General features: G+C 39.8%; 1 protein-coding gene across 4 annotated transcripts; it reads left to right on the top strand.

Annotated features, from left to right (window-relative positions):
* The first annotated feature begins 115 nt into the window (after window positions 1–115).
* On the top strand, window positions 116–25,193 carry LOC146555742 (actin nucleation-promoting factor WASL-like). Of its 4 annotated transcripts, XM_085252908.1 has the most exons (12): window positions 116–519; window positions 8,612–8,746; window positions 8,895–8,981; window positions 10,180–10,276; window positions 12,012–12,035; window positions 17,199–17,385; window positions 18,298–18,340; window positions 19,518–19,671; window positions 19,859–19,876; window positions 20,651–21,192; window positions 21,285–21,393; window positions 22,424–25,193. In XM_085252908.1, exons 1-12 carry the CDS (start codon window positions 415–417, stop codon window positions 22,483–22,485), a joined length of 1,563 nt encoding a protein of 520 aa, XP_085109034.1. In that variant the 5' UTR covers window positions 116–414; the 3' UTR covers window positions 22,486–25,193. The 4 variants fall into 4 exon arrangements, with proteins under 4 accessions (XP_085109034.1, XP_085109035.1, XP_085109036.1 ...); XM_085252909.1 differs by lacking the exon at window positions 19,859–19,876; XM_085252910.1 differs by lacking the exons at window positions 12,012–12,035; window positions 19,859–19,876.
* Window positions 25,194–26,008: the final 815 nt, after the last annotated feature.

Raw genomic sequence — 26,008 nt, 5'->3', positions numbered from 1 at the left:
ATAAACTTTTACCTGTTTGTTGTTCTAAAGTTTTCTTTTAGTGGTTATGCAGCACACAGTTGGGATACGTCTGCACCCCATTCCCGGATAGTGGACTAGTCTTAACACTGCCATGTTGGATGGAACTGGCGCTGGGCTCTCTGGCGGCCGGACTTCCCAGGAAAGTTTTTGCCGTTTTCCGTGTTCGCTCGGTTGCTCTAGTTTTGACCTTATTTTGTGGAGGAGGGGGACCTCGCAATACATTCCTGAGCGGCATATTTTTTTGTTTCTGCAGTCTTGCCGACCCCTGGGATAAAGTGAACCGGTGTGCGGGGTCGGAGCCAGGCCACGGATGACCGAGGGATTGTTTATGTATCTTTTTGGATCTCTTAACGAGTTAGAGTCCGTATATACTTTATAAACTGATCCTCAATAATGAGTGGACATCCGCCGCCACGGCGGCAAACAAATGTCGGCTCGACACTACTGACTTCGCAGGAAAATGAATGTCTTTTCAACCACCTCGGCAGGAAATGCATCGTAAGTTTTCCCATTAATTTGTTCTGTGATAGCGGGCTAAGAAAAAAAGGCTAATGCAGCTAACTTGCACCGTGTATCCCGTCCCGAGAAGGAAAATAAAGATTAGCTGTTAGGTGTAACAGTGCGTTTATGGCCTACAGTTTTTTGTTTTGATTTTAGGGTTTGTGTTGACTGAGAAACATTTGGGATTTCTAACTTGTAAGGTTTGTTTTGACAGTCCAGGCGGCCGGAGAGGGCAAGTAGGTGTAGCGATTGTGTCAAATGTCCCGTTTGCGACGGTGACATTTGGGAAACGACAAGTTTGATTTTACCCTCTGGCCTGAGCCGGTATGATTTTTATCTTGAAGGCTGGACACACCTGAAATCACTCAGGAAATCCTGAAATTCCGCTGTCATTAGCCTAACCGCATCGAGCCTAGCACTGGCAGAGTGCAGTTAATAGTCGGGGTATTGGAGCTGTTAAACCCATCAGCGGAAAACGGGGCAAAGGAATGATTTTTCTTTTTTTTGCACTGGCATTACATAACGTGGCTGAACCTAGGTTGTTTTCGGGAAGTGTGTCCCCCGAAAAGAATGTGCCGAGCAGGCTTGGCTGAGCTCTTGACAAAGCTGACGAGCCGAGAAGCCCTCTGGTAATGCAGGACTTGTCAGTCACAAAAAATCTGACGAGAATCTGTGGGAGTAGCCCGATGTACCGGTGGGACTGCAGTCAAGACCACTAGTGCAGTGTCACGACTCAATGTTGTAAAATAGCCTAATGTTACGTAACATGTTTAGCATTCAGCTGATTCATTTTTATGTCCTCATTAAGCACCATGTCTTGGAGCGACCCACATCCAGTAGATCATAGTGTTATCTCAAGTAACAGATATGCAGCTGCACCTTCACTTCTCCACAGCAATGTCTGCATGTCTTCTAAAAGTTGCATGTCTCATTCTATTGACATTATGATTCCTCATTTCTTTGTGGGCTGACACAACAGAATGGCCATCAGCTGACCATAAAAGAAACTGGGGGCTTAGATCAGTAGATATTTGCCTTCCAAAGAGTCTGTGGCTTACCACAGCCCACATTTAGTTAATGTTCGATAGTGTCACACCCATATTGCTATCTGTTAAATTAATCTATTAGACCACTTATCACACTCCAGAGTTGGGTAATCTTGGCAAAGAGTATTTAGTTTACTTCCTAATTAAGGTCAACAAAATTGTTGAAAATTAAGCGTATGACAGGTTATTTTGAGTTTCAGTTTTACTGTTTGATTTATACTTTTTTTTTGTATTGCTGTGGAGCAGTTTGGTCCCACTATGTTGCAAATGTTACCCTGTGGTTTCATCATGAAAGAATGGCACACCTTCACCTGTTATTGATTACCGTTGCAGAGGAAGCTGGTTTTAAAGTCCAGGTTTTCCAGTTCAATAAAGTGGTCTGTTTTTGTGCGCTCTACGGGAGGCGAGGTCAACAACAGGGATATTAAATTCTCCACTGCCCTTTCTTAGTGACTTGCATGTAATCTGTTCCTGGGTTACTTCCTCATAGTAATCATTGTTTCCTGTAATTGTGCATAGTAAAGGTGTTGCGCTTGATTGACATACAACTGTGTCTTCCTCTTTGCTGCACTAAACCAACCATGCTGTTTGAGATGCTTGTGTGTGCGTATGCACACATGTTTGCTTTGGAAAGGCCATACTTCCTGTCCCATGACACAGTATATCAAGCCTGTATGAGGTCACACGGTTGGATGTCCCGCCTCCTCCTTAGACACAGGTTTCTAAGGTGTGCCTGACAACTATGTAACCAGTTTTAAACCCCAGTAACAGGCTTCATCTGGCTTTCTGGCAGTTGTGTCATACAGCATGTGACTGAGACGTGCACTGAGGAACATTCCTCACAGTCCTACGCTCTTGTGTGTTTCTACACGTCTTTTCATTGAAGAGTGAGTTTGGAAGAGACAAAGTGTGTGTGTGTGTGTGTGTGTGTGTGTGTGTGTGTGTGTGTGTGTGTGTTAGAGAGGCTCGGGGGAGAGGGAGGCTGGAAGAGACAGACATTGTGTGTGTCTCAGTCTAATTAGAATATCCACCAAGTGATGTAGTGGCTGACCGAATGGTTGGCGCTCATGCAACACAATTGTTAATCAGAAAATGTAAAAACCACAATAACTGTTGTTTAACCTTTTTCAGCACCATCATCTTTCTAATCGAGACAGCTCTTACCTACCAGAGTTGCTGTATCTGTAACAGCCTTGTTTGTATACTATTCCTTGTTACAAACTAACAGACCTTTTTATATATAAAATATATCTAAAGCATGAAAGTTTCCCTCAGATTGTTTCCCTTATAACACCTTTTTAAAATATGAATTTACCTGCTTCTATGAACGTTTAAAATGTAATATATGCCATAGAGCTGGGCGATAGAACGATATGTATTGCGAAATAACTTTTTCTCGATAGAAAAATTAATCTACTGCGATAGACCTCACCGCTCTTGTCCTCTTAAAAAAAGAACAGCCAATCCAAATTAAGTAGCGCAGAGCCGAACCAATCACAGCCGCAGCGTCACGTCACGTGACTTGTTACGTACAGCACAAGTGCCAAGCCGCACATGTGTATTTGTTTGGGAAGCAGCCAGCCGCCGTGCCGCCCGGGTAATGGAGGAAATGAGTGTGCCGACTAGAGAAAAGTCAACCGAGAGCATGACCGAAGGTTACCGAAGAGAAAACAGATGATGGTTCCGATGCCGGAGAGATTGTCGAAAGGAAGAGCCATAGAAGTTCCGTAGTGTGAAGGTATTTCGGCTATTTCAAATCTGACAAAAAACAGAGTAGCGCGCACTGTAAATTGTGCCGAAAGCAAGTCTGGAAATACAATAAAGCGGTGCATGCTCAATCTCTGACTGGAAGCGCTAATTCGTCATTCGGCTTTTGTCAGACTAAAGTAACTGTTAAAACTGTTTGAAAAGCTAAGCTATACAACAAGGAGAGATTGAGAATTTCCTTTTAGTTCTCAGTTTATTTGATATTGACAAAAGTTAGTCAGTTTTGTCTGATCTTGTGGGGCGATCATGGCTCAAGAGTTGGGAGTTCGCCTTGTAAACGGAAGGTTGCCGGTTCGAGCCCCGGCTTGGACAGTCTCGGTCGTTGTGTCCTTGGGCAAGACACTTCACCTGTTGCCTACTGGTGGTGGTCAGAGGGCCTGGTGGCGCCAGTGTCCGGCAGCCTCGCCTCTGTCAGTGCGCCCCAGGGTGGCTGTGGCTACAATGTAGCTTGCCATCACCAGTGTGTGAATGTGTGTGTGAATGGGTGGATGACTGGATATGTAAAGAGCTTTGGGGTCCTTAGGGACTAGTAAAGCGCTATATAAATACAGGCCATTTACCATTTTTGATCTTCTGTAAAACAAACTAAGATTTATTTTTAGAATTAATATTTTGTTTCTAAGTGGAATTGAAAATTTAGTAGTCTTTTTTGTTTGTTCTATTTTGAAACTTAAACGCTTTAGCGGCTGCCTTTTGTGTAGTTTGCAATATTTGCCTTTATCTGAAAAAGTCTCATGTTCCTTAAGTACATCTACCCTGTTGAATTTATTATGGGAAATAAATATTTAAATCAAAACAAGCTGCTGATTATTTCACATTTTACTTGTGAGCAACGGCACATTTAAATCTTACAAATATAGTTATTTGGCTTATATCGTGATAGATATCGTTATCGCCTGAAATGAAAAAAACATATCGTGATATGAAAAAATCTTATATCGCCCAGCTGTAATATGCCATAGGGCTGGACGATATATTGAGTTTTGTTTCTTTTAAAAATCGATATTTTTATACGAGATATAAGATGTGACAATATCCTTTATATCGATATAGTCTGTTCTCTTATAATTATAGTTGTGGAGCCACAAGTTTGCCTCTCTTTCGTCCACTTTTGTCTTTACGCAACCTTACTCGGCCTCACCTCTTTCCTTCACTAAACACAACTCCCCCTCCTCCCCCATCGCTTCACCTGCAGGCAGAGACAAGATGGACATGGCAAATCTCCGTAAGTGGGTTAATCTTGCAAAATAAGAATGGAAGTGGTGCACATACATATGGATTATCAACTGTAGAAATCCCTGATTTAAAACTGTGAAACCACCTGAAGCATAACCTTGTGTATTAAACACATTTCATCCTCCAAAATCATGCATTGAGAAAAAGAGACACCTACAGGTTCACGCACAGTGGTCTCACTCATTAGTTTTACTCATTGGTATTCCTTGTGCTGTTTTACCATCAGCAACACTGACTTGGCAAAAGGTGGAAGGCGTCCAATTCACGCTGTGTGTGTGTGTGTGTGTGCGCGTGCATGTGCACATGCACAGACTGCTTGATCAGCAGTCCTGTCCTACAGGAAGTCCCGTGGTCGGCCTCCTCTGGTGATTTGTGCTGGAGAAGGGGAACGTGACTCCTTTTTCACTCCACCTTTCCCCTTTTGTGATTTTTTTTTTTTTTTTTTTCTTCTTTCCTTCTTTCCTTCTTTTTAGTCTCACTTTACGTCTTATGTCATCTGTTTCTTTCCCTTTTCCTTGGCTGTCTTTTGTATTTCTTGTATTCTTCCTACTCCCCGTTAAACATAGCGTTGAATGTCCAGAGTTTAACAGATAAACATGAGCCTAGTGGTCTGAGGTGTGGACACAGGCCTCTCCATGTTGATTTTTTTTTTTTTGTTTGTTTGGGGTTTTTTGTACTTTACCTTCATATCTTTACCAGCTGGAAGAAGATCTAGTAATGACAATAATGAAAAAGCTTTAACAAAATAATTACAGGAGCAGATTCTCAGTGTTGTTGCTTCCTGCTGTTTTTTAGAAGTCTTTCTGTTGTTTTTATTAGTCTACATTAGTACAGACTCACACAGCAGCAGAATCAATTTGTAGTAGTTGTACATGTGTTACACACATGGCACAAAAACAAAGTAATTATTACTCCACACTTTTGAGGGCGGATCAGTCTAAAAGGAATACGCTGCATTTACTTTCGACAGGTGACCTGTCATACAGTTACAGTTGATACACTGTTGGTATCTTACTAATATGGATAGTTTGTGACATGGTCTCTCTAATTATCACTATAGCTGACTACCAAATTCTGAAACATTACACATGCTTTCTCTTTTCCTGTTGATTCATCTCAGCGGTGGTCTGATTTTTCTATTAAATTTTTGCATTTGATTCCTGCAATCACCAAGGGTGGAAGTGCTCTTTGACCATAAATTGCTTCCTGAGGAATTGAAAATAGAAAGAAAAATTGTAATGTGTTACTAATACAGATAGTGAACTATGTTACTTGATCTTTTACTTGTTGTCATTACTTGCTTATACTAGCTTTCGTTTCTTCCTTTTAATCGACCCCATGTTTATAGTTATATTGCATTAGATTGTGTGCTGCCTGGGCAATTGCATGGTGAGGTCAGTACACATGTAGAAACTAAGTGTTTGAGGATAAGTGCATAAGAGAGAAGAAGAGGGAATTAATTCACTAGAGAATGGTTTGGTGTGTAGGGTCCTTTTGGCCGGGGTTTAATGACGCCATACTCAGAGCCCCACTTCCTGCAGCCTTTGGCCCTGTCAGGAGCAATCAGCGCTCTATGGGAGGATGAATCCATAGAGCCTCAAACCTTGGATATCACACAGGCCCTGTTACTGTGAAAATGCATTACAAAACAGAATTTAAATGATTCTTTCAATCCTGGCTATTTCTTCAAGAGTTGTAGTGTTAAGAAATGTAATGATTACATAAATGCAGATAAAAATATCTTTTGCAGACGAGCTGAAAAAAAAACTGCCTGTTTTCTGTTGTCTCATTTAATGCTGTGTTTTAGTCATGCAGTTAGTGTGGCTATCATGGCCACTTCAGGAATGGGCTGATGCAGCTTTTTCCAGTTTGAACAATACAGACTTCTAAGCTAAGCTAGAGGTATCCAGTTAGAGAGGAGCTTTAATTTAATAAGCTGTCTTCTTCACTCTGAGTAAGAAACTTTGAATCATCTTTTATGTGTAATTTTTTTTTAAGTTAAACTGTATCAAATGAATGCAATCAGCAATACAAATGTACTAAATTGGCATTCATCACTAAAACAATAAATTACAACAGGCTCAAAACAAGTGCTATGATAAATTAAGAATTTATTTACCTAATTTAATGTTGCATCTCATAATTTACACTTTGCTCATTTCAGCTAAGATTGAGTCATACTACAATACTGCATACTGCTGTGATACGGTTGCAACTGAGTGTAACAAAAGCCTTACCTTTCCCTGCTGTTAGTCTATTAGTTGAGCTAATGGGAGACAGGTGAAGGGAAATGATGTCAATCATATTGACATCACATTATGTTGCCATGATAGTACAGTAAATGTTTGCTGACAAGTATTTCTTGGTGCATGACAAAATTAAGAAAAGAAGCATAAAAAGAGATTTCAGTAAGAAGTAAGACAAAAGTAGTACAAACTCATACTAAAGTGGGGTTTCCAACAGATTTTGAAAGTGTCTAAGAGTGACCAGAGTGAGAGTGAATAAGCAAGAAAGAGAGGCTCCAACACAAATTGCACTTGAGTTGATGCTTTATTGTAATGTTGAGTTGTCTCTCCCGCTATTGACCCAGTCACTGCTCCCGATCTGTGACATGAGAAAGACAGACCAATATAGAATTGAATTGAATAGATTGTCAGATATCTGTATTTTTTATTTTTTTTTTAAACCAGGATGGGATCAGTATCAGATCCTAATAGGAGATCAGTTTGTCCCAGTATCGCAGCAGTTCCTCTGAAAGGCCAGGACTGCCATTTGTTTAGCTAAACTCAGCTTGTAGGAAGAGTGTGGAGTCACTGACTGGAAGCATTTTTCTTGCAGAGATATCAGAATTGGCATTATGAGGGCAATAAACAATGCTCAATGGTACCCTGTGTTTTATTTTAGCAGTTAAACCCAGCACAGTGGGCTTTTTTTTTTCATATGCAGAAGAAAATTTATCTGCATTTTGACTGCAAAATCAAACTTTTAGTTTCAGTTCAATGGTAGAAGGAAGTGGAAGCTAATGAGGTGTCCATCCAGATATTCCAAGAATCATCATGATGACGTCTGCTGTACTGCAAAGACGAGCCTTGTGGTGTGGTTGTTACCAGTTTCAGTATTACATGTAGAATAGGATTTTTTCTGATGATACTGATCTTGTACTGTGACTGACTTTTGAGGATCTGTCCAAAAAAAAAAAGAAAGAAGATATGGACAAAACCACAAAAGCCAGAAAAATGCCCCCCTCCCAAAAAATCCCCACAACAAATGTTTGTATATTAGAAAAGGGTGATTTACTTGCCCTGTTTTGGGTTTTTTTTGTTTGTTTTTTAACAAAACCTCTCATTCCCACTAAATTACAAAGAATAATCTAAGGGCTCCTCCGTATGTTGTCTTAATACCTCCAGTACATCCTGGAACTCACTTTAGATGAGGCATTTCCTGTCGTGATGGTATTGCTTTCATGTATGTGTTAATGGCTGTGAACGTGGACCCCCTCAGTGTTAGAAACTCCCTGCAGCAACCTGTAAAAACTGCAGGTGTCTAACCCTGCCTTATGATCATGTCTCTGTGTGCACTACAGGTGTGTTTTTAGTGTGTTTGCACATAATATGATGCCTTTTTGTCTTAAACAAATGTTGGCTTCTTTGCCTTTTTCTATGCCTTTTATTGGGCGTGTATATGGGTTATGCGTAAATATAACTGGAATTTCTTTGGAATATTTAAATTAAGGAGATGCTGAAATGCATGCAATATTCATAATACATAATTGGAGTAATTATGCATCGAGTCTATATTGTACATGTCATTAAAAACTAGTGAAACTATCAGGGTTTTTTGTTGTTGTTTTTTTTACTTATTTTAAGGCAAGTGGGGTATTTCTGTTCTCTATCTGTATTTCATTTCTAATATTGCTTTATTCCTTTAGGATCCAGCTTGTAAATCTCTGGCACATGGCTGTATAAAACATGCTTTGTATAGAACATTAACACAGATATTTGCGATTCTCACTCTCCTCCTCCCTCTGTCCTTTTTTCCAGACATTGTCTTCAGGTGTGGTCCAGGTATTCACAGCAGATAGGAGCTCCAGCTGGAACAAGAAATGCTGCGGGGTGGCCTGTTTGGTTAAAGACAACCCCCAACGATCCTACTTCATCAGGGTCTTTGACATCAGGGTAGGTATATGGGAAGCAAGGGGCAATTCTGTGTGTAAAAGATGGCTTCTTATTGAGTTATCGTGATAATAAATTTCAGCTTTCTACTTGCCTTATTAGTTGTTTGTTTATTTATTTTGTATTCAGCCGTGCTTCTGTTTCTCCACAGGATGGGAAGGTGATGTATGAACAGGAGCTGTACAACAACTTTAGCATTAGTGGCCCCAAACCATACTTCATCACATTTGCTGGAGATGTAAGTTTTTTCCCTCAGCAGTTACATTTGTCTTTTTACTTATCTTTCTCAACCTCAGGTTAGTTGATAATATTTAGACCCCTGCTTTAAATTTCTTTTGTGTTAACTGTTAGTGTTGCTGAAAAATATTCTCTTGAAAGAAAGTCAGCATTTAGATTGTTCTGCAGTGTGTGACCAAGAAAGGATATCGATAAGGTTTTAGCGATACCTAGAGTAGGGGGGTGGCTCAAGACTTTAACACAGTAATGTACTAATGTGGGTTTTTGGTTTTTTGTTTGTTTTTGGGGGGGGATTGTTCAGCTGTGTGTGGCTCTGTTTTTGTGTACTGCTGAGTAAACATTACACCCATGCAGTCTCACATTTTAATGGAATTAGTAGGTACAAGTTGTACTTTCTGTAGCCAGTATGTGGCATTGAAAACCATAAGCCTATGTTTTGGTTCCTTATTTTTTGTTCAAATGTTCCTGAAAGCATGTCTACATCAGTTAAAGTTTACCACAGAGCATATTTCCTTCATCATAATCTTCATTCAGTCCAGAAATTCTGATGGAAACCTGCCATGGAAAGCATGTGTGACCAAACTTCCAGGTGTGCTTACCAAAAGGCACCACCATTAAAGTTACGGAACTAGAAATTTGAGCTTTGTGTCACTTCTAAAGCTTTTCATGTCACAAGACATCTTTATTTAAAGAGAATACAAACTGTTAGCACGGTGGATTAGACTTGAGCTGACCGTAAGCTTTACGGCACTGTTGTTCAGTTGCAGTATACGCATAATGGAAGTGTATTTGGAAACCCATAGATCAGCGGTCCCCAACCCCCGTGCCTCGGACCGGTAGCGGTCCGTGAGTCATTTGGTACCGGACGCGAGAGTTGAGGCTCAGGTGTGGTTTTCAGGGTTTTTATCGGTTTTTCAGCGTTATTTTGTTATCGTTTTTATCGTTAACTCGGTTTTCCTGGGTCTTTTCACGTGTGTTATGAATAAATCTTCCTTTTTTCAGTACCGGTACTAGTTTTTGTTGTATTTTTCCGAGACACCTTAAAGGCCGGTCCGTGAAAATATTGTCGGGGCATAAACCGGTCCGTGGCGCAAAAAAGGTTGGGGACTGCTGCCAGAGACTATCCATAGATATACAGAAGTACCAAAATTCTATTCATAACAGTTTTTTAATTTCTTTTCTGTTTTGTGTGTTCACAGACATGCCAAGTGGGTCTGAACTTTTCCAATGAAGATGAGTGCAAGCGTTTCCGGAACACTGCGGGAGAGCTAATGGGGAGAAAACTGAGGAAAACCGGTACCCACTTATTGCTATCACTGCTTCACCTTAGGTCCTAACTACTGATCTAACTTGCTGGGGGGAGAGAAAAATGACATGATTAGCAAAGTTTTGTCTTATGCTCAACAATCTGGTTTGTCTGATTATATTTCAAGCCAAATCATCACCATTCATCATTAAGTGGGAGCACAAGATCAAATACATTTCTAAACTTGTCATTTTTGAAACTGTTGGATGACAGAACTGGGCAAAAAAAGGTCTAAATTTCAATACATAAGCAATCTTAATCAGAGGTAGTCAATTAATGGAAGATGTGCCTTGGGGCCACATTTAGCTGTTCCTTATGTTTTTAATTTTTTCCTTTGTCTTTTTTTGCCTGGGTCTGTCTGCTGTTATCATCTGCTCTTCTCCTCATCTTATAAAGTTTTCAGAGCTGTTGGTAACACGTTCAGTGAGAGTACGATCCGAATACTGCCCTACTGTGACGTAGTCTTATTTAAAAAAAAACAAAAAAACAGATCTTCAGAGTCATCTTAACAGAAACCTCATAAAGTTGGTGCTGCCAAAAAACTTTCAAACATGTTAACAGAAATTGAAAGCTTTTAGGGGTTTTCCCCACGTACTTCCAAATGGTTCTTCCAAATGTTTCTTTTGACACAAATACCATCACATGACTTTTCAACCAAAACAAATGCATCATAATACTGCACCCAGGCTTTTGGGGAAGAAATATGCTGACTGTCCCAAGGGGGGCACTGCAGTTTCAGAATGAAATGTGCAGAACCAATCAATGATTCCTGCTTCATCTCTCAGGAGTAGAGCATTTCCAGTGCTTTCTTGTAATTTACTGAACATGGCGATTGGTTTGAGAAACCAGTTTTTAAATATTGCACCCCTAAACTATTGTGTCAGTATTTACAGTAACACTTGAATAGCTCCAGATTAAAACAAAACAGGGTCAGGCAGTTTTTCCTTCAGTTCATTTCTTCATGCACCAACAACTCTAAAACTCTCCACCTAAAGACAAAGTCATCCACACAGACTCTCATACTGAACATGAAACTGAAGAGATTCTTATCCACAGCCATCCAGATGCCTTCTCAGACTTGGCACTCAGTTCTTAACTTTGATTATCTTGTGCTTGATTAAAACCGAGCCGTCTCCACTCTGCTTGTTCTGCGGGTCATTTCCTGACCTTTGAATCGATCGTTCTCTTTCATATTTCCCCCTCAGCCCGCTGCATTCGGTGCTTAATCGTATCAACAAGGCTTCCTCTTTTTGATCTTCCACCTCAGGAAAACTCAAGCCATTAGTGTGTGTGTGTGTGTGTGTGTGTGTGTGTGTGTGTGTGTGTGTGTGTGTGTGTGTGTCCCATGTTAATTAACAACCTTTGAACTTCTAGAAACTAAATGTATTATTGTTAATATGAGATGCAACATCTCTTGTAAAGCCCTCTTGAGTTGTTGATAGTTTAAGTGTGGACTCTAGCTGGTGTGCGTGTGTGTGTGTGTGTAAGAATGTGTGATTTACTCCTTCTAAACACACTAACTGAACTCTGCTTGGCAATTTATTTTTTTCTGAATAACCCTCCATTCAGTGCAATACACGCACAATCCCGCCGAAACCTACAAATCGGCTCTCTTCTCTTTTTAACGTCTGTACTCTGACGCGCTCACACTCATCCGCTTCACATTAACACAGCCCACTACTTAGCACAGGAGTGTAATGACTTAATTTGTCTGTGTGTTCACAGAGAAGAGACGCGACCCTGCAAATGGTATGTTTTCCACTGTTTCTTTCTGAAATGATCAGAAAAGAAGTGTAAAGCCAGAGTCAGACTTGTGTCTGATGGTGTTGGCAAACATTTGTGACACTCTGCTCACTGTCATACTGGCAGGGTTTCTGCGTAGCTCATGGTTTCAACGATAGTTCATTTCTTCTTATACTGTGGAGGAAACTACATAGCTACATTGCAGTTTAACTGATAATGCCTACATGAAATGTAAAATGCTAACTACATATGCAAACTACATACACCTGTATAGTTTATTAAGACATAAGCTGTGGGATATGTCACATAGAAAGACTTAAGCATAGCATCTGTCTATTTTACTGAAATTCATGCTGACAAGAAATGCAAAAAGAGGTGACTTGGTCTGAAACAGACAAGGAAAACGTCAGGCCTACAGACTGATTGGCAACCCTCTGGCAATTGGTGGTTGCTTGGGAAAAATGTGTATTCTCTTACCAGTTGATGAGTGGCTACTGGAAGTTGCCAGTAGTCACAAGGTGAAAACTGATCACTTTGCGACCGATGTCACACAGCAACCACTCAGGGGATATACTGGGGTTTTTTCCCTAGCAACCAGAGGTTGCCGGAAGGTTGTCAACTGGTCTCTGGGCCTATGTGACTGAGGTCTAAGCTATCAGCTGGAATGACCTGCCAGTTGACAAGTCATAGGGCAAAACTTTCAACAAGCTTCCCCCTTTCCTGATCTATGGCTTCTAACCATAGTTGGGCGATATCTGGTTTTAGTTTGGTTTAAGTGTCTTTAATTAGCCCAGCTCATAGCTGGGAACCAGATTTCACTTGGTACCAATTCTGTTGTGATAAAAAGAGGTGAAGAGGAATGTGTGACACTATGGATTCATACTTTGCTACGTTAGTTCTCAAACACTTGTGACAATGAGGGAGAGTTGCTTACTTCCCACACTAAAACAATAAACCTTTATCATGCACTGGTTACCCAAACAGATGACCTTCCTAAAAGGGGATGTACAGAAGCGCAAGACTACAGTTAACTTAATGAAAATGGCACGGAAAAAACTAAACAAACCTGAAAACTAAAAACTTGAAATGTCACTAGAATTTTATCAAAAGTCCCAACAAGCACAAATTCCAGAAACCCAAAGCTCCTCTACGAAACCCCTAAGTTCCTTGAAACACATTTGTAATCCTTAATACTTACTTTTAAGATTGAGTGGCTGTATTATGACAGTGATAATAATATACAGTCAAAACAGCCAGTATGCATCCTGAGAACATTTTGCCAGCATAGAGCTGTTCCCCTTTGTGAAATACAAAGTAAATAGAGAAGCTGCTTATAGCTGGAAAGACTAGTTGTGAAACAGCTCCAGGAGCAGCTCAAGAAGAAGTGATGTGTTTGACATGAATCATCTCAAGGTTTTTGATGCCTGTTTTGTTTTTTTGGGATGTCTTTTTTTTCTCTCATAAACAATGGTTGTCTGCTATTTGTTTTGATTTGGGGGTGTTTTTGTTTGTTTTTTGTTTTGTTTTTTTAATGAATAATAAATGATTTACTGTATAAACAGTACACAACACATTGCAGGGTGTTATCAAAAACACAGCAAAGAAACTACATGCTCTGTTTCCTATTATTTGTCTTACTCCTTTTAAATTAGCTTTAAACCGCCTGAGAAACATCAACATTTTGTGAGGCGATTCAAGGAAGTTTCATAAATATTTTCTTTGAATGACGGCTTGAGAACTTCTAAGAAATGTCTGATTTGGTATTTTTAATCCTGGTCGGTGTTGGAATGTAGAGCAAAACCATAACATGACACGACATTGCCCCGTAGTGGAGTCATGCCCTCGGTGTAGCGTCATTCTGCCGCTTAGTATGGTCTGAGTAAACAGATGGAATACATTTGTGGATGTGCAGACGCTTGTGTTCTGGACATGTGTCACAAGACACACAGCCTAGTTTGAGACAGCAGTGATGAAGTAGTTTTAGACTGGAAGATTTGGCCCATATATTTGTTTGTGTGCCAGCATAAAGAGGTATTAACTTAGACAAGTATTTGGCTGATGCTTAGATTGGGGGTAGGTTAATGGAATTGGGCATGATGGTATTCTGATTGTATACATAAACATCATGTAAATCAGCTCAGGATTCATATTTTGGACTTTGAGTTGGTATTCATATGCAGCTTTTTCAAGGTCAGAGTTGGAAATGACAATTCAAAAACTGGTTTCTAAAGGCAACTTGTTCTATATACCTGTGCCCAGTAAAGCAGCCACCTATCCACCTATCCAAATCCCATTTCTATCTTGGATTTGCCGTGCATGGTCTCTTTTTGTGGAAAGGTACTTTTTGCATAAGTAAGTTAGTCAATTTCCAAAGGAAATCCCTTTGGAATTTCCTCTCCATTCCTAACTGTCTTTCTCTCCTTTCCCATCACTGCATCATCACTCTGTTACTGTCATCTCTAGTCTGGTTTTTGCTGTCCTCTCCACTACTCCTGCTGCCTGGTTGAGCACTTGCCTGCTCATCAATTATCCTCATCTGCCCTCCCTCTCTCTTCATTTAATCAGTCTGTTTTCTCTCTCATGTTTTTATCTATCGCCCTGCCCTTCTCCCTCTTTCTTTCTCTCCACTGATTCATCATGTTTTAGAAACCCCAGAGATTATTGTGGGATTATGACATGGATGGGTTTTAATGGTTACGTAAAACAGAGGCACAAAATCCAGAATAACTTGCTGGGATTAGATATGTTTTGCAGGAAAAGGGAGGAGGTAGTGGACAGACTGGTGGTGAAATGATCACAGCCAGCCAATCCGGGCATTACAATCTTGACAGTAGGGAGTCGAAGGGGATGAATAAGCTTTAGCCGCTGGCTGGCAAAGTTTTGGCTCTTTCCCCCTTTCCAAATGCATTGTTGGATGTTAGCTTTTTCAGCTGAGGAAGGAACCATATAATCATCATCAGATGCAGGAAATCTATTCAGTAAATGAAGACTCGGATCCATCACATCTTCTTGTATCGTTTTGGAAGCAGAAACATCCTTCTGAACTGGATTCACATCTGACACAACGCAACAAGTGGATAGTCTTTGATTGATAGCTCAGACGTATTGTTCACCAGACATTTCTGCACCTCTTTTTTTTTTCTTTTCTAAATTGAGAAAGAAGACCTGAGATCTTTTTGCTGCCTTTAAATCCGACCTCGTTCCCGCCTTATCTTTCATGCCAAGCCAACAACTACGATGATGTTCTGCACCACCTTTCTTTCTGCTCCTTCTGAGGAACTTAATTGTGAAGCTTCTGGAAGAGGAGCAACTATGGGAGGTGGAGGGCTGAGCCCAGGTAGCTGCCTGTCTTCCTTACATTGCCTGGTTCTCCCCCAGGATGAACTGTACCCATCTCTTTCTGACCCCACTGCTCGACTTTCCATCTGCTCTGAAGACCGAGCTTGCAACTTGGTGGACAAAGTGCTTGTAGACATCAGTGTGACCACCTGCAATGCAAGAAGCAGCAGGTGTATTTGGGATAACCTGAGAAGGCGACGCAGTCGGTCTGCATCGCCTTCACCCAGCAAAACGCCCAACAGTCCTTGTAGCAAGCGTGTCGGAGGTATGTCTTTCATTTGAGGTGCCAATTGAAAGTTGTACAATTCTATTGTAAAGGCTGGAGTTGTTTCGCACGATGGGATCAGAGATGCTCACTGCTGGGCTAGGAACAGTGATTGTAGGTTTCTTTGGTTGAGGATCCTTTAAAGGAGAGGCGATGTCTAAGGAACCCCTGAAAAGGTTAGCTATTAACAGTCCAGGCTACACAGCAGCAAGTGTGTTTTATTGCAGCCTAAGAGCAGTGAGTGATTTGATGACATGATGTGTCATCAAATCAGAGAAAGTGTGTTGTCCCTACTTTAACCTGGGAGAGTAATGGAAACAGTTTTTTGCAGCTTTCAGTTACACAGCACAATATTAGCATTAATCGGTAAATGTTTTTACACGCCTTAGCTTTGGGTTCCCAAATCCCCATTCTGAGAACCACTGTGGTTGAGACAGTAGTAGTGCTTGCTTGTTGTGTGACTGCTGGTTTGCAGATAAAATTACCATGTGACTTATTGACTATATTGGTAATCTTGCATTGCCTGTGTCCATTCTCCTTCATTTTAATAGCTGGAAAACAAAAAACAAATGAACTTGTTCATTACTTTAGTATGTAAACAGACATTTTTCGTTGTTTGTGGTCAAATAAAGTCTGCTCTCTGTTCTGTGTATGCCTTCTCCTCTTGGACCTCCCTGGTTATGTAATCCATAATAAGAGCAAATCTATTAACTGTCTAGACCAAGGATGTCAAACTCATTTTACCTCACAGGTCAAACACAGGCTACTTTAATCTTATGTTGGCGGAAGCAGTGAAACTCCTATTTCTGTGAGTGTACAGAGAATTAGCCACACATTTAATCAATGAGATGTCTTACTGTATTAAAAAAGAACAGTATGTCTCAGTTTTTTAATTATTTCAGTGTTGTATGAATTGCTATTAGGGATGTCTTTATTAGCAGGAAAAGGTGTAACACTTGTGAAAATACAGTTAAAAGTCTAGAATTTATGTGCTCCTTCACATTTTCCAAAGTCATCCAGTGGGCCAGATTGGGGTCTTCCCCAGGCCTATTCTGGCCCCCGGGCCTTGTGTTTGAGACCCATTGTCTAGACAATTGATGAGGACCAAAACTGAAGAGAACAAGGTTTTGAACACGTTTTAGACAAAAATGTACAAAGTCTTTAGTCTTAATGATGTTTAGCTTCATCTCTCTGTCTTAACTAATGTGATTATTTAGTTTAAATACCCCAGGGAAGTATGAAAAATGCTATTATTTATCATATACTGAATATTCTGACATTGTTTTCTCACCAACAGATTTAAATAACATGTGCAGATCTCCACACAGTCTGTAATAGTCATTAAAGGATGATTTAAGCACATAAAGTAAAAGCACAAACTCTATTTCTATATAGAGCCAGGGTCACAGGTCATGTTTTATGGCTTGTTAAACACTTTTATGGCATTTTAATCTGAAGACAGTTCGTGCATTAGGCGTTTAAAGACACTTCTTTAGATGTAGGAGGAAAATCCTTTGTTGTTTTATATGAGCTGTAACTTTAGTACTGTCTTCTTCATTTTCCAGGACCCGCATTGCCCATGGCGACTGTCGATATCAAAAACCCAGAGATCAACAGCGTTCAGCGTTATCACAACAATTCTCAGATGAACAACATTGTGCACTCTTCCTTTCCTAAGAGGGAGAAAAAAGTCAAAGGGGGGAAGAAGAAGAGGTTGACAAAGGCAGACATTGGCACACCGAGCAACTTCCAGTGAGTGAGCCCAGGGTTGTTTGTTTAAGGTCAGAGGTAAACGCTGACCTTTGGTCTCCTTGGTAAACTGTTTTCCCTGGACTTTGTGCTTTTTTTCCAGTATTGTATTTTTTTGTAGGTCGTGTTTTTACCACTTACCATGAATTTCATATAAATTGAATGCCATACTTTTCCTACACAAATGCCTGGAGTTCACATAAGTGCAACAAATTGGACTGTCATGCATAAATTAAATCAGAGCAGCGCTGCAGAGTTTGACAGCACTAGGTGGCGCTACAGCAGCACAAAAAGCTTAAAAAGTCAGCTGTAATCCTGGTTCCCGCTTTGACAATTTGCTCTTTACAAAGCCTAATAATCCCACGTCACAGCCAGCATGAACTGCTGCACTATTACTCCATTTCCAAAATTTTAATAGCCATTAGTCAATCACCCATTTACCCTTATAAATAATACATTTAGTTAATTATGCAGCACTTGGAGAAATTACACATGTTGTATTTTATAATGTGGTTTTTAAGACACAGCAGGAATAATTAAATGAATTTTAAGCAGCGCTAACGTTGAAGGTAGTCCTCTGAGAAAGTCAAAAGTAGCATTTAAAGCTATGCTATGAGTTTCAGATGTCTTAAAATTTGATATAAAAGTTTGACACATTTGCACTGATGAACTTCTGCATCTGAAGAAGAGGTGAGGGGGTGGCAGCACTAATCCATTTAGTGCCATCCTACAGAATAAATAAACACATATCTTTGCTTTTACCTGACAAACACAGATTGGCTTTGCAGTTAATAGCTAATGGATCTTTGTCTGCTTTTTATTTGAATATAGGAAACATCATGTACTGTCTATGTATTCTGCCCCCTTCCTGAACACATCATGTCTCACATGCTCTCTCTTCTCCTTTTCTCACAGGCACATTGGACATGTAGGATGGGATCCAAACACAGGCTTTGATGTAAGCAGCATCCACAGAACCTAACACTAATATGTACATGTTTGTTGTGCGTGTCTGCACATGTCAGCTATGTGACCTCTAGACATTTGTGTGTAGCTCATCCATATGTCAAGTAGGCATCCCTCTTCTTGACAGATAGTTTAAATTTTAATACTGGCTCCCAAATATTAATCTGAGCTGTGTGGCTGAGCCATCCGGAGTGTTACACAAGGAGATTTTTTTTATTTATTCATTTTTTTTGGTGATGTAGGGAATCAACCCACATCTGCATAATCCATGGACTCGTTCCCAAAAAGCTTCATCAGTAACTCTGTTGGACTCTGGATGATAGCTCTGAGATTATACAGGTCAAAGAGACTTGGTCTCCCTGTAAATGAAAAAATGAATTTCAGATGATTTTGGTTTCATAAGTTAATGCTTTCAAGGAGATTTATTTTATTTTTTTTAAATGAGTGACGTCAGTCAAACAAAACCTGCTCACCTCTTAAATCCTCAGGCTTTTAAAACCTAGGCACAAATTGGAGGATTCATAAAAGGGTAAGGGATATATTTTATAATCTGTTCTTCAGGTACTTTTAGTAAAGTCAAAGTAAAGAACTTCCCCTTAAACAGAAGGTCTTTTTTTTAATAGTCTGCTTGAATCAATTTGTCAAACCTGTCATATTATTAGAAAGCCAGATTAAATGTCATATTGAGGTCTTCATCTCTTGCAACTTGATCTCGACTTGCAACAGAGCATTTTCTGCTTCCAGAGTCCACTCCTGTAACAAGTCCTACACAGACCTTTGGTAGCTCAGAACTGAAACCACCAGGTGGCACCATAACGGCTGATATTCTGGCCTTTTCTCGAGCCCACTCTTATTTCAGCTTTTTATTTAGAAATGTCTCCCCAAAACAACATGACATTGACAGAAAGTTACTCCTCACATTCAGCTTTTGATTTGGCTCAGAGTGCATCTCCTAAAACTTCAAAATATTCTTTGATATTTTCTTGAAAATATTTCCTTATAATCTTATTTCCGTGAACGATAAAGGTATTTTTCTAGTTGATGTTTGTCTGAAATTCCTGTTTGTACATTTGCAGCTGCACATAATCTGATTATCTGTGGGATAACCTGAACCTAAAGTGTAGGTGCAGAGGCTAAATGTCATGTTTAAATCTCTGTTTATTCTTCAGCTGAATAACTTGGACCCAGAGCTGAAAAACCTGTTTGATATGTGTGGCATTTCTGAGGCTCAGCTAAAGGATAAAGAGACCTCTAAGGTCATCTATGATTTCATCGAGAAGAACGGAGGTGTAGATGCTGTCAAAGATGAGCTGCGGAAACAAGGTACGGCCACAGAAACGAATATGTAGCCCGGGTTTTCATATCTTGATATAAGAAATAGGAATTTAACTATACTGTTAAATTTGATGTATGTGCGTGTTTGTGCAGGACACTCACCCTCTGAAAATGTGTTTAATAGGTTGATTGTCTTTAATTGACAATCTAACTAGTGTGGTGGTTTTATCCCCAGGTCCGCCCAGGTGGAGTGGTAGGTTTCTATGCATGACCTGCTGTGACTGTGCATGTAGAGTCAAACTATGAATCCGAGCTGTTTCAGGTCTTCAGTCTTTTTAGTAAGATCTTTGCTGTTTTGCACCTGATTGTTCTCGAGTTGGATGTGCTGTCGACTCTCTGGAGACATACCAGCTGTTTGTCACGTTAGACAGGTTTCCTTTGTTTCACGGAAACATTGTCCTGCAATGACACTACTTTAAATACTTTGTTTCTATCTAACCTCTCACATGAACTTCAGCCACACTTGTAAATGTTTGGCCCGTCATGTTTTAAACACTTTGCACGTGAATTTACGTTTGTTTAACCAGGCTTTAGTCGTCAGTGAAGCAGAGCCAAACTAGCTTTTTGAGCTTTGGAAAGCATGTTTTTAAATGGTGTTCACATACTTGGAATGGGGATACGAAGTCCAATTTGGGAGTATTAACATCTTTCTTTGAAAGTTTGTGGACATTTTTTTTTCTCAATACAGATTTTGTGAACAAAAAAACCCCACCAGTTATTTGCAAGAAGGCTGCTCCTTCACTCAACTCTGTAATTGCATGGCTTTGCGCAAGAGGACCTGACGAGCACTTCTTGACTGAGATTCCTTAAAATCTTTAGGAATTGTCCAGATTTTCCTCTGCCCTTCATTAAAATTATATGTAGAGAATAAAAAGGAAAAATAACCTGTAGGGGATACAGTGTGAACTACAAATGGTTCAATCACAAGTTTCTGCTTTAACCTTTTTCTTCTCCTCCTTTTCTTCAGCACCTCCACCTCCACCTCCATCCAGAGGCGGCCCTCCTCCCCCACCCCCACATCACGGCTCCGCCCCTCCCCCACCACCACCTCCCGCACGGGGACGAGGTGCACCTCCACCTCCTCCCCCCTCCAGAGCTCCCGTCTCTGCACCCCCGCCTCCCCCTCCATCACGGCCAGGCATATCTGCTCCACCGCCGCCTCCTCCCAGCCGCGGCCCACTCCCGCCACCCCCTCCACCGGTCCACGCATCCCTTCCCGTTGCACCTCCCCCACCACCCCCGCCTCCCCCCTCATCCGGCGCTGGCGCACCACCTCCTCCTCCTCCCCCGCCACCTCCTCCTGGCCCTCCACCCCCAGCTCCTCCACTCGCCACAGAAGCTAACGGAGGGGACAGCAGCCTGCCGACATCTGGAAACAAGTCGGCGCTGCTGAGTCAGATCAGAGAAGGAACCCAGCTTAAAAAGGTGGAGCAGAAAGAGAGGCCAGCATCCAACGTGGGCAGAGACGCGCTTCTGGACCAAATCCGACAAGGAATCCAACTTAAAACTGTGAGTATTCATCCATCCCACACGGCATCTCTCCATCCGCTGTGCTTTCTTTGCGTGCTTTAACCACCACGTTTTATGTATTGTCTTTACAGAGGGACGATAATAATGACTCAGCACCTGCCTCACCAGCCCCATCATCAGGCATTGTTGGGGCCCTCATGGAGGTGATGGAGAAAAGGAAAAGGGCTATTCACTCTTCAGGTACTTTCAAATATATCAGTCTTTATCACCTACTCAGCTATCGCTACAACATATATCTGTAGTTAAAACTAGGACTATCTTTGTTTCCTGTTGACTACCAATTTTTACCTCTCAGCCAGAAAAGGCCGATGGGGTATGACCCCGGCATTTGTGAATGCGATGACTGAAAAAAACCTGTCTGACTGACTATGAGGCAGTGTAGGATTTTCAAACTGATACCTTAGATGCATCTACTAAAAATCTCAGATGAGTTTCTATCTCAGTGGCCTTGACCTGAAGGTCAGAGGTCAAGTTTTCCACCCGTATTGAACATGATTTTATTAGTAAAGCATTTAAATTCAAGCTTACCTGACACACTGTTAGCAGCCTATAATAAGTACTGATGTAAATCACCCTGCAAAAAAGGAATGGAAGTGATCTTTATCAGTTAATTTCATTGGCTGTTTTACATGGAACAAGGTAGGGCAGCCTTGAGTCTCTTAGTGTTTTTCCACTTTTAGTTGGCATTCACACAAATTCAGCTCCATATATCGAAAACGGTTTCACATGAAGTCAATGCAAAGTAATGAAACTTTCTTAAGCTATTCTTGTGCTACGCAGTCATCGGACAGTTTTATAAACTGAAATACAACAAGGGAAAAAAAAGCTTGTCGTCGATCTCGGAGCGTTTTCCCTGAAGAGGCTTGTCAGCACCACCAAGTTTACACCAACTGCAGTCATTTGAACGTCATTTACTCTAAATCTGATGACATTTAAAGAATACAATGGAATAGAGTAGCCCTTTATTGTCATTGTACACGTACAACCAAATTGTGGAACAACTTCCTCATCAGTCGAACATCCTCATGATTTTTTGTTTTTCACTTTCTCATTTAAAAACAAAACAAAACATGAAAGTCACCCTCAGAGAATTTTGAACAACAGTATAATTCATCATACATAGCCTCTGTGTAAATATTGCTGTTTTATTGCCTGCATTAAGCACTTTTCATCTCTTTCAGCCTAGATAACATGATTTTTCTTTCTACAGATGAGGATGATGATGATGAAGATGATGAAGACTTTGAGGAGGAGGATGAGTGGGATGACTAGTGTTTGTTTGTTTGTTTTTTTTCTTTTTCTCCCCTTCCCAAACCCCCCATTCCTCAATTCCCCAACCAAATGATCACAACACTAAAATTGTATTTGGAAAAAGAAATCGTTAATTTCAAAATTATTAATGTAAATGTTCTATTGATTTGCTGTATATTTTTTGTTGCCTTCATGCCTTTTTATTAATCTGTGCAATACCTCATTTAATCTGTAAATGTTTGTCATTGTCATCTTCGGTCGTCGGCCCTTCATCTTCTCCCTTTACGCCTTATTGGCTGGATCTGTCTCTTGATAGCAATATGTCTCATCTCTCATTTTAAGTGTCCCTTGCCCCCCCACATCACTCCCTCATCTGTCACTCAGGCATCTTTCATATCTGCTGCCTCCCATTGCACACGTTCCCAGTCGTCAGTTTAACGTGCAATTTTATATCAATTTGTCTTTCAAATTTCAGCGTTAAATGTAGTTTTGGGGTGGTAACTTACAAAACAGGTCGCCACAGATCTTTTGATTAGTCGTATCATCGTTGTTCATTAGGAGGGAAAAGAATTAACTATTTTCATACCCTACTGCTCTGTAGTTTATTTTTACGTATTCAAATGATCCTAGTTTAGCACTCATATTTTCTTAAAACAAAGAGGATTTTTGGAATATTTAGCTTCATTTGTTGTGGACTGTAAATTTTCTCCAGAGTTTGAGTCTTGTTATATTTTTGCACAGATTAAAAAGAGGAGACTCGCTGCATGAATACAGGACATTTTTCAGGTCTGCTTCATTATGGAAATTACATACGCTTTAGGTAATGAGACAGAAATACACCTGAACATGAAGCTTTTTTTATTTCATTTGTTTTTAAACACACAACACTACATAGAGTACATGAATGGAGGTAGCCCACAGTGTTATGGCAGGCTATCTGTTGTGATTTTTAGGGTTTTGGGGTGTTGTTTTTTTTTTTTCGTTTTTTTTTTCCAACAACACTAAAGATTCAGCTGAATCTGTGTTCTGTTTTTTTACAATAGCAAGCAGAGTATTAATAAATGCCTGTTTGTTGAAATCAGGTCATTCATCATGTAAAACTTGTGGAATAAAGACATTTTAGTTTTCATACCTGATGCTTATCATGGGTCCATATGCAAAGTTACTGTGCAGAAACACCAGGGCTAACATCATGTACTTCCTGCTATAGGAAGAAATGCATTCATGGCATTCTTCTAACAAGTATCATTATTTTAGCTAACTGTAAATCATGAGGTGTAACATAGGAATTACTTCCATAAAGAACTCTGTGGTTAACAGTTCTCTACAAAGACTAAAGATTCAAGCTGTCATTTGATCTGAACTAAAAAAAGGAAAACGGTTATCAGCAAGTTTAACATTTTTTATTTAATGTTAAATAGGACAAAATACTTAAGTCACAACTAGTTAAAAATCTGCTTAATTGTTAGAGAACTGTAATTTCCACAGTTGTGCAAATTCCTTCTAACCTGTTTGTCTGTAAAGTGATATTGTATAACAACTTTTGCTAAACAGCAGTTGATAAGTTTTCCTTTAGTGCTTTCTGTCTGAAAGGTTCTGCAAGATATGGTTAAAATTATCCGTCAGCACAAACCATCTTTTCCTGAATGTGTGGAATAGCTTGCTTATTTCCTACAAATTTAGATCTTAATTACAAATCAAGTTAAAATTTCAAGTTGGGTCTGTCAAAATTTTGATTTAAATATATCTCAAAATTTCAAGGTTTTTTTTGTTTGTTTTTTTTTTTGCATTGGCAGAAAATGGCTTTAGAAGCTAAACAAAATTATGACAGATAATGGAAAATAAAGAAGGCAAGTCACTTCTACTAGTGAGCAATGGTGACAAATGACAGGTATTGGTAAACCCTGTATTATAAAATTAGCTCTAACAGCAGCCATAAATGGAAAATGTTAACATTTATCATAAAGTAATATATTTTCTGTTATTGTTGGCAAACATTAACCATTAGCATATGTTTATAGCACACATTAAACCCTTGGCCTCAAAAATAGAAGTAACCTGACTTCCAACCTGTACATAATCAGTGAAGCATCATGAAGACTGATTGGTATGGTTTAGCTAACCATATGCTAGCTGCTTATGCCAGAACAATAAACGTGGCAGAGAAAACCGTGAACCGAACTAAGTAAGGGTGAGGAGTACCGCTCGCCAAGAAAGGGGGAAAAAATCTAAAACCTGTTGCTGTGTCATAAGTTGTCATGTTTAGTAATTAAACCTTTAAAAAGCATATTAGCATTCCAGTCTGGGTAATTTTGCTAATACGTTTCTGGATAATTTAAAAAAAAAAAAAAAGGCCAATACAACACTCGCAGTGCGTGAAGTTTCTTGAAAAATACTGTGATTGAAAACATTTAAAGCTTTTCAAACTATAATTCCTTTCCTTCTGTTTGCTGTTTAAGAAAACAAATATTTCCTTCAAATTATGTCTTTGAGAGACAAATTGCCACTTGCTTGATTTTCTAACTGACCTCTTTTTTTTTTTTCTTTTTTTTTTTTTTTGTCAAATACTAAGATACTTCTTGGGAGAAAAACTAGCCATGTTTTGCTGATGTTAGCTTCTGTAGGTAACTCGGTTAATAAGACGTTGTGAATGCCAAGTCTTACCAAAAAGGCTGGACGAATAATGACTCTTACAATGTACACTCCAATAAAAGGTTGATATATACGTATTTTGTTATTTGGACTCGTTGCTATGTTTGTTTGTTTTAACCTTCACATCTTGTCACAATGGATGTCTCCTCCAATCTTTGCCTTTCCTACAAAACCACTGGTAAATCTTTTGTTGTAGGTCTCACAAGACATGGTAACATTCCTTTTCTATAATGAAGAGGTAAAATGAAAGGAGATCACAATCATGTCAGTCCAGCATGTAATGTGAGCAAGGAATGTAGGTCCCATCACCTACAGATCTGGAAACAGCTGGACAGAGGATTATCACAGCCTTTACTGACCCAGGTAGAATAAAGGGCAAAACATGGCTGCAGTCCTGACTGTGAATTTCAGCTGTTGATTCTTAAAATTAAAAAAAATAAGACTTTTTTTTTTTTTTTTTCCCCTTGTGATCAGAATGAGCTCATGTGAGGTAACAAGATAATAGTAGTCCAGTCCATTGAGGCTGTGTTACCTTATTTGACAGGCGTCTGTAAATCTAAGCATGCATTTCTTTGCATTTGGTGCCACTTGATGAATATCAAAATGCATTATACTCTAAGTAAATGAAGAAAGCTATATACACGCACAAGACAGACACAAACACAAGAAAGAAAGACTGAGGAAATAATAATTGGCCTTTCCATGTTATTTATAGACATGTATTGACCACAACAGCTCTGTGCTTTGGTCATTTATTTTTAGTAAATAGCCACATCAGCTGGTCTGTTATCTTCCCTGTCTTCTGGTGAGCTTATGAAAGGGATTAGGGCAGGTATGGCACTTTCCATCAGTGTGCTCCTACTTTGATAGACTACTTCCACAGAGACCAGCA

This window comes from Mchenga conophoros, linkage group LG17, assembly GCF_057382185.1.
Source record: "Mchenga conophoros isolate Kocher_MC1m ecotype Shallow Benthic linkage group LG17, M_conophoros_male_GT1.1, whole genome shotgun sequence".
NCBI lineage: Eukaryota > Metazoa > Chordata > Actinopteri > Cichliformes > Cichlidae > Mchenga > Mchenga conophoros.
Note: the sequence above shows the minus strand (reverse complement) of the source record. Positions and strands in the feature narration are given on the sequence as shown.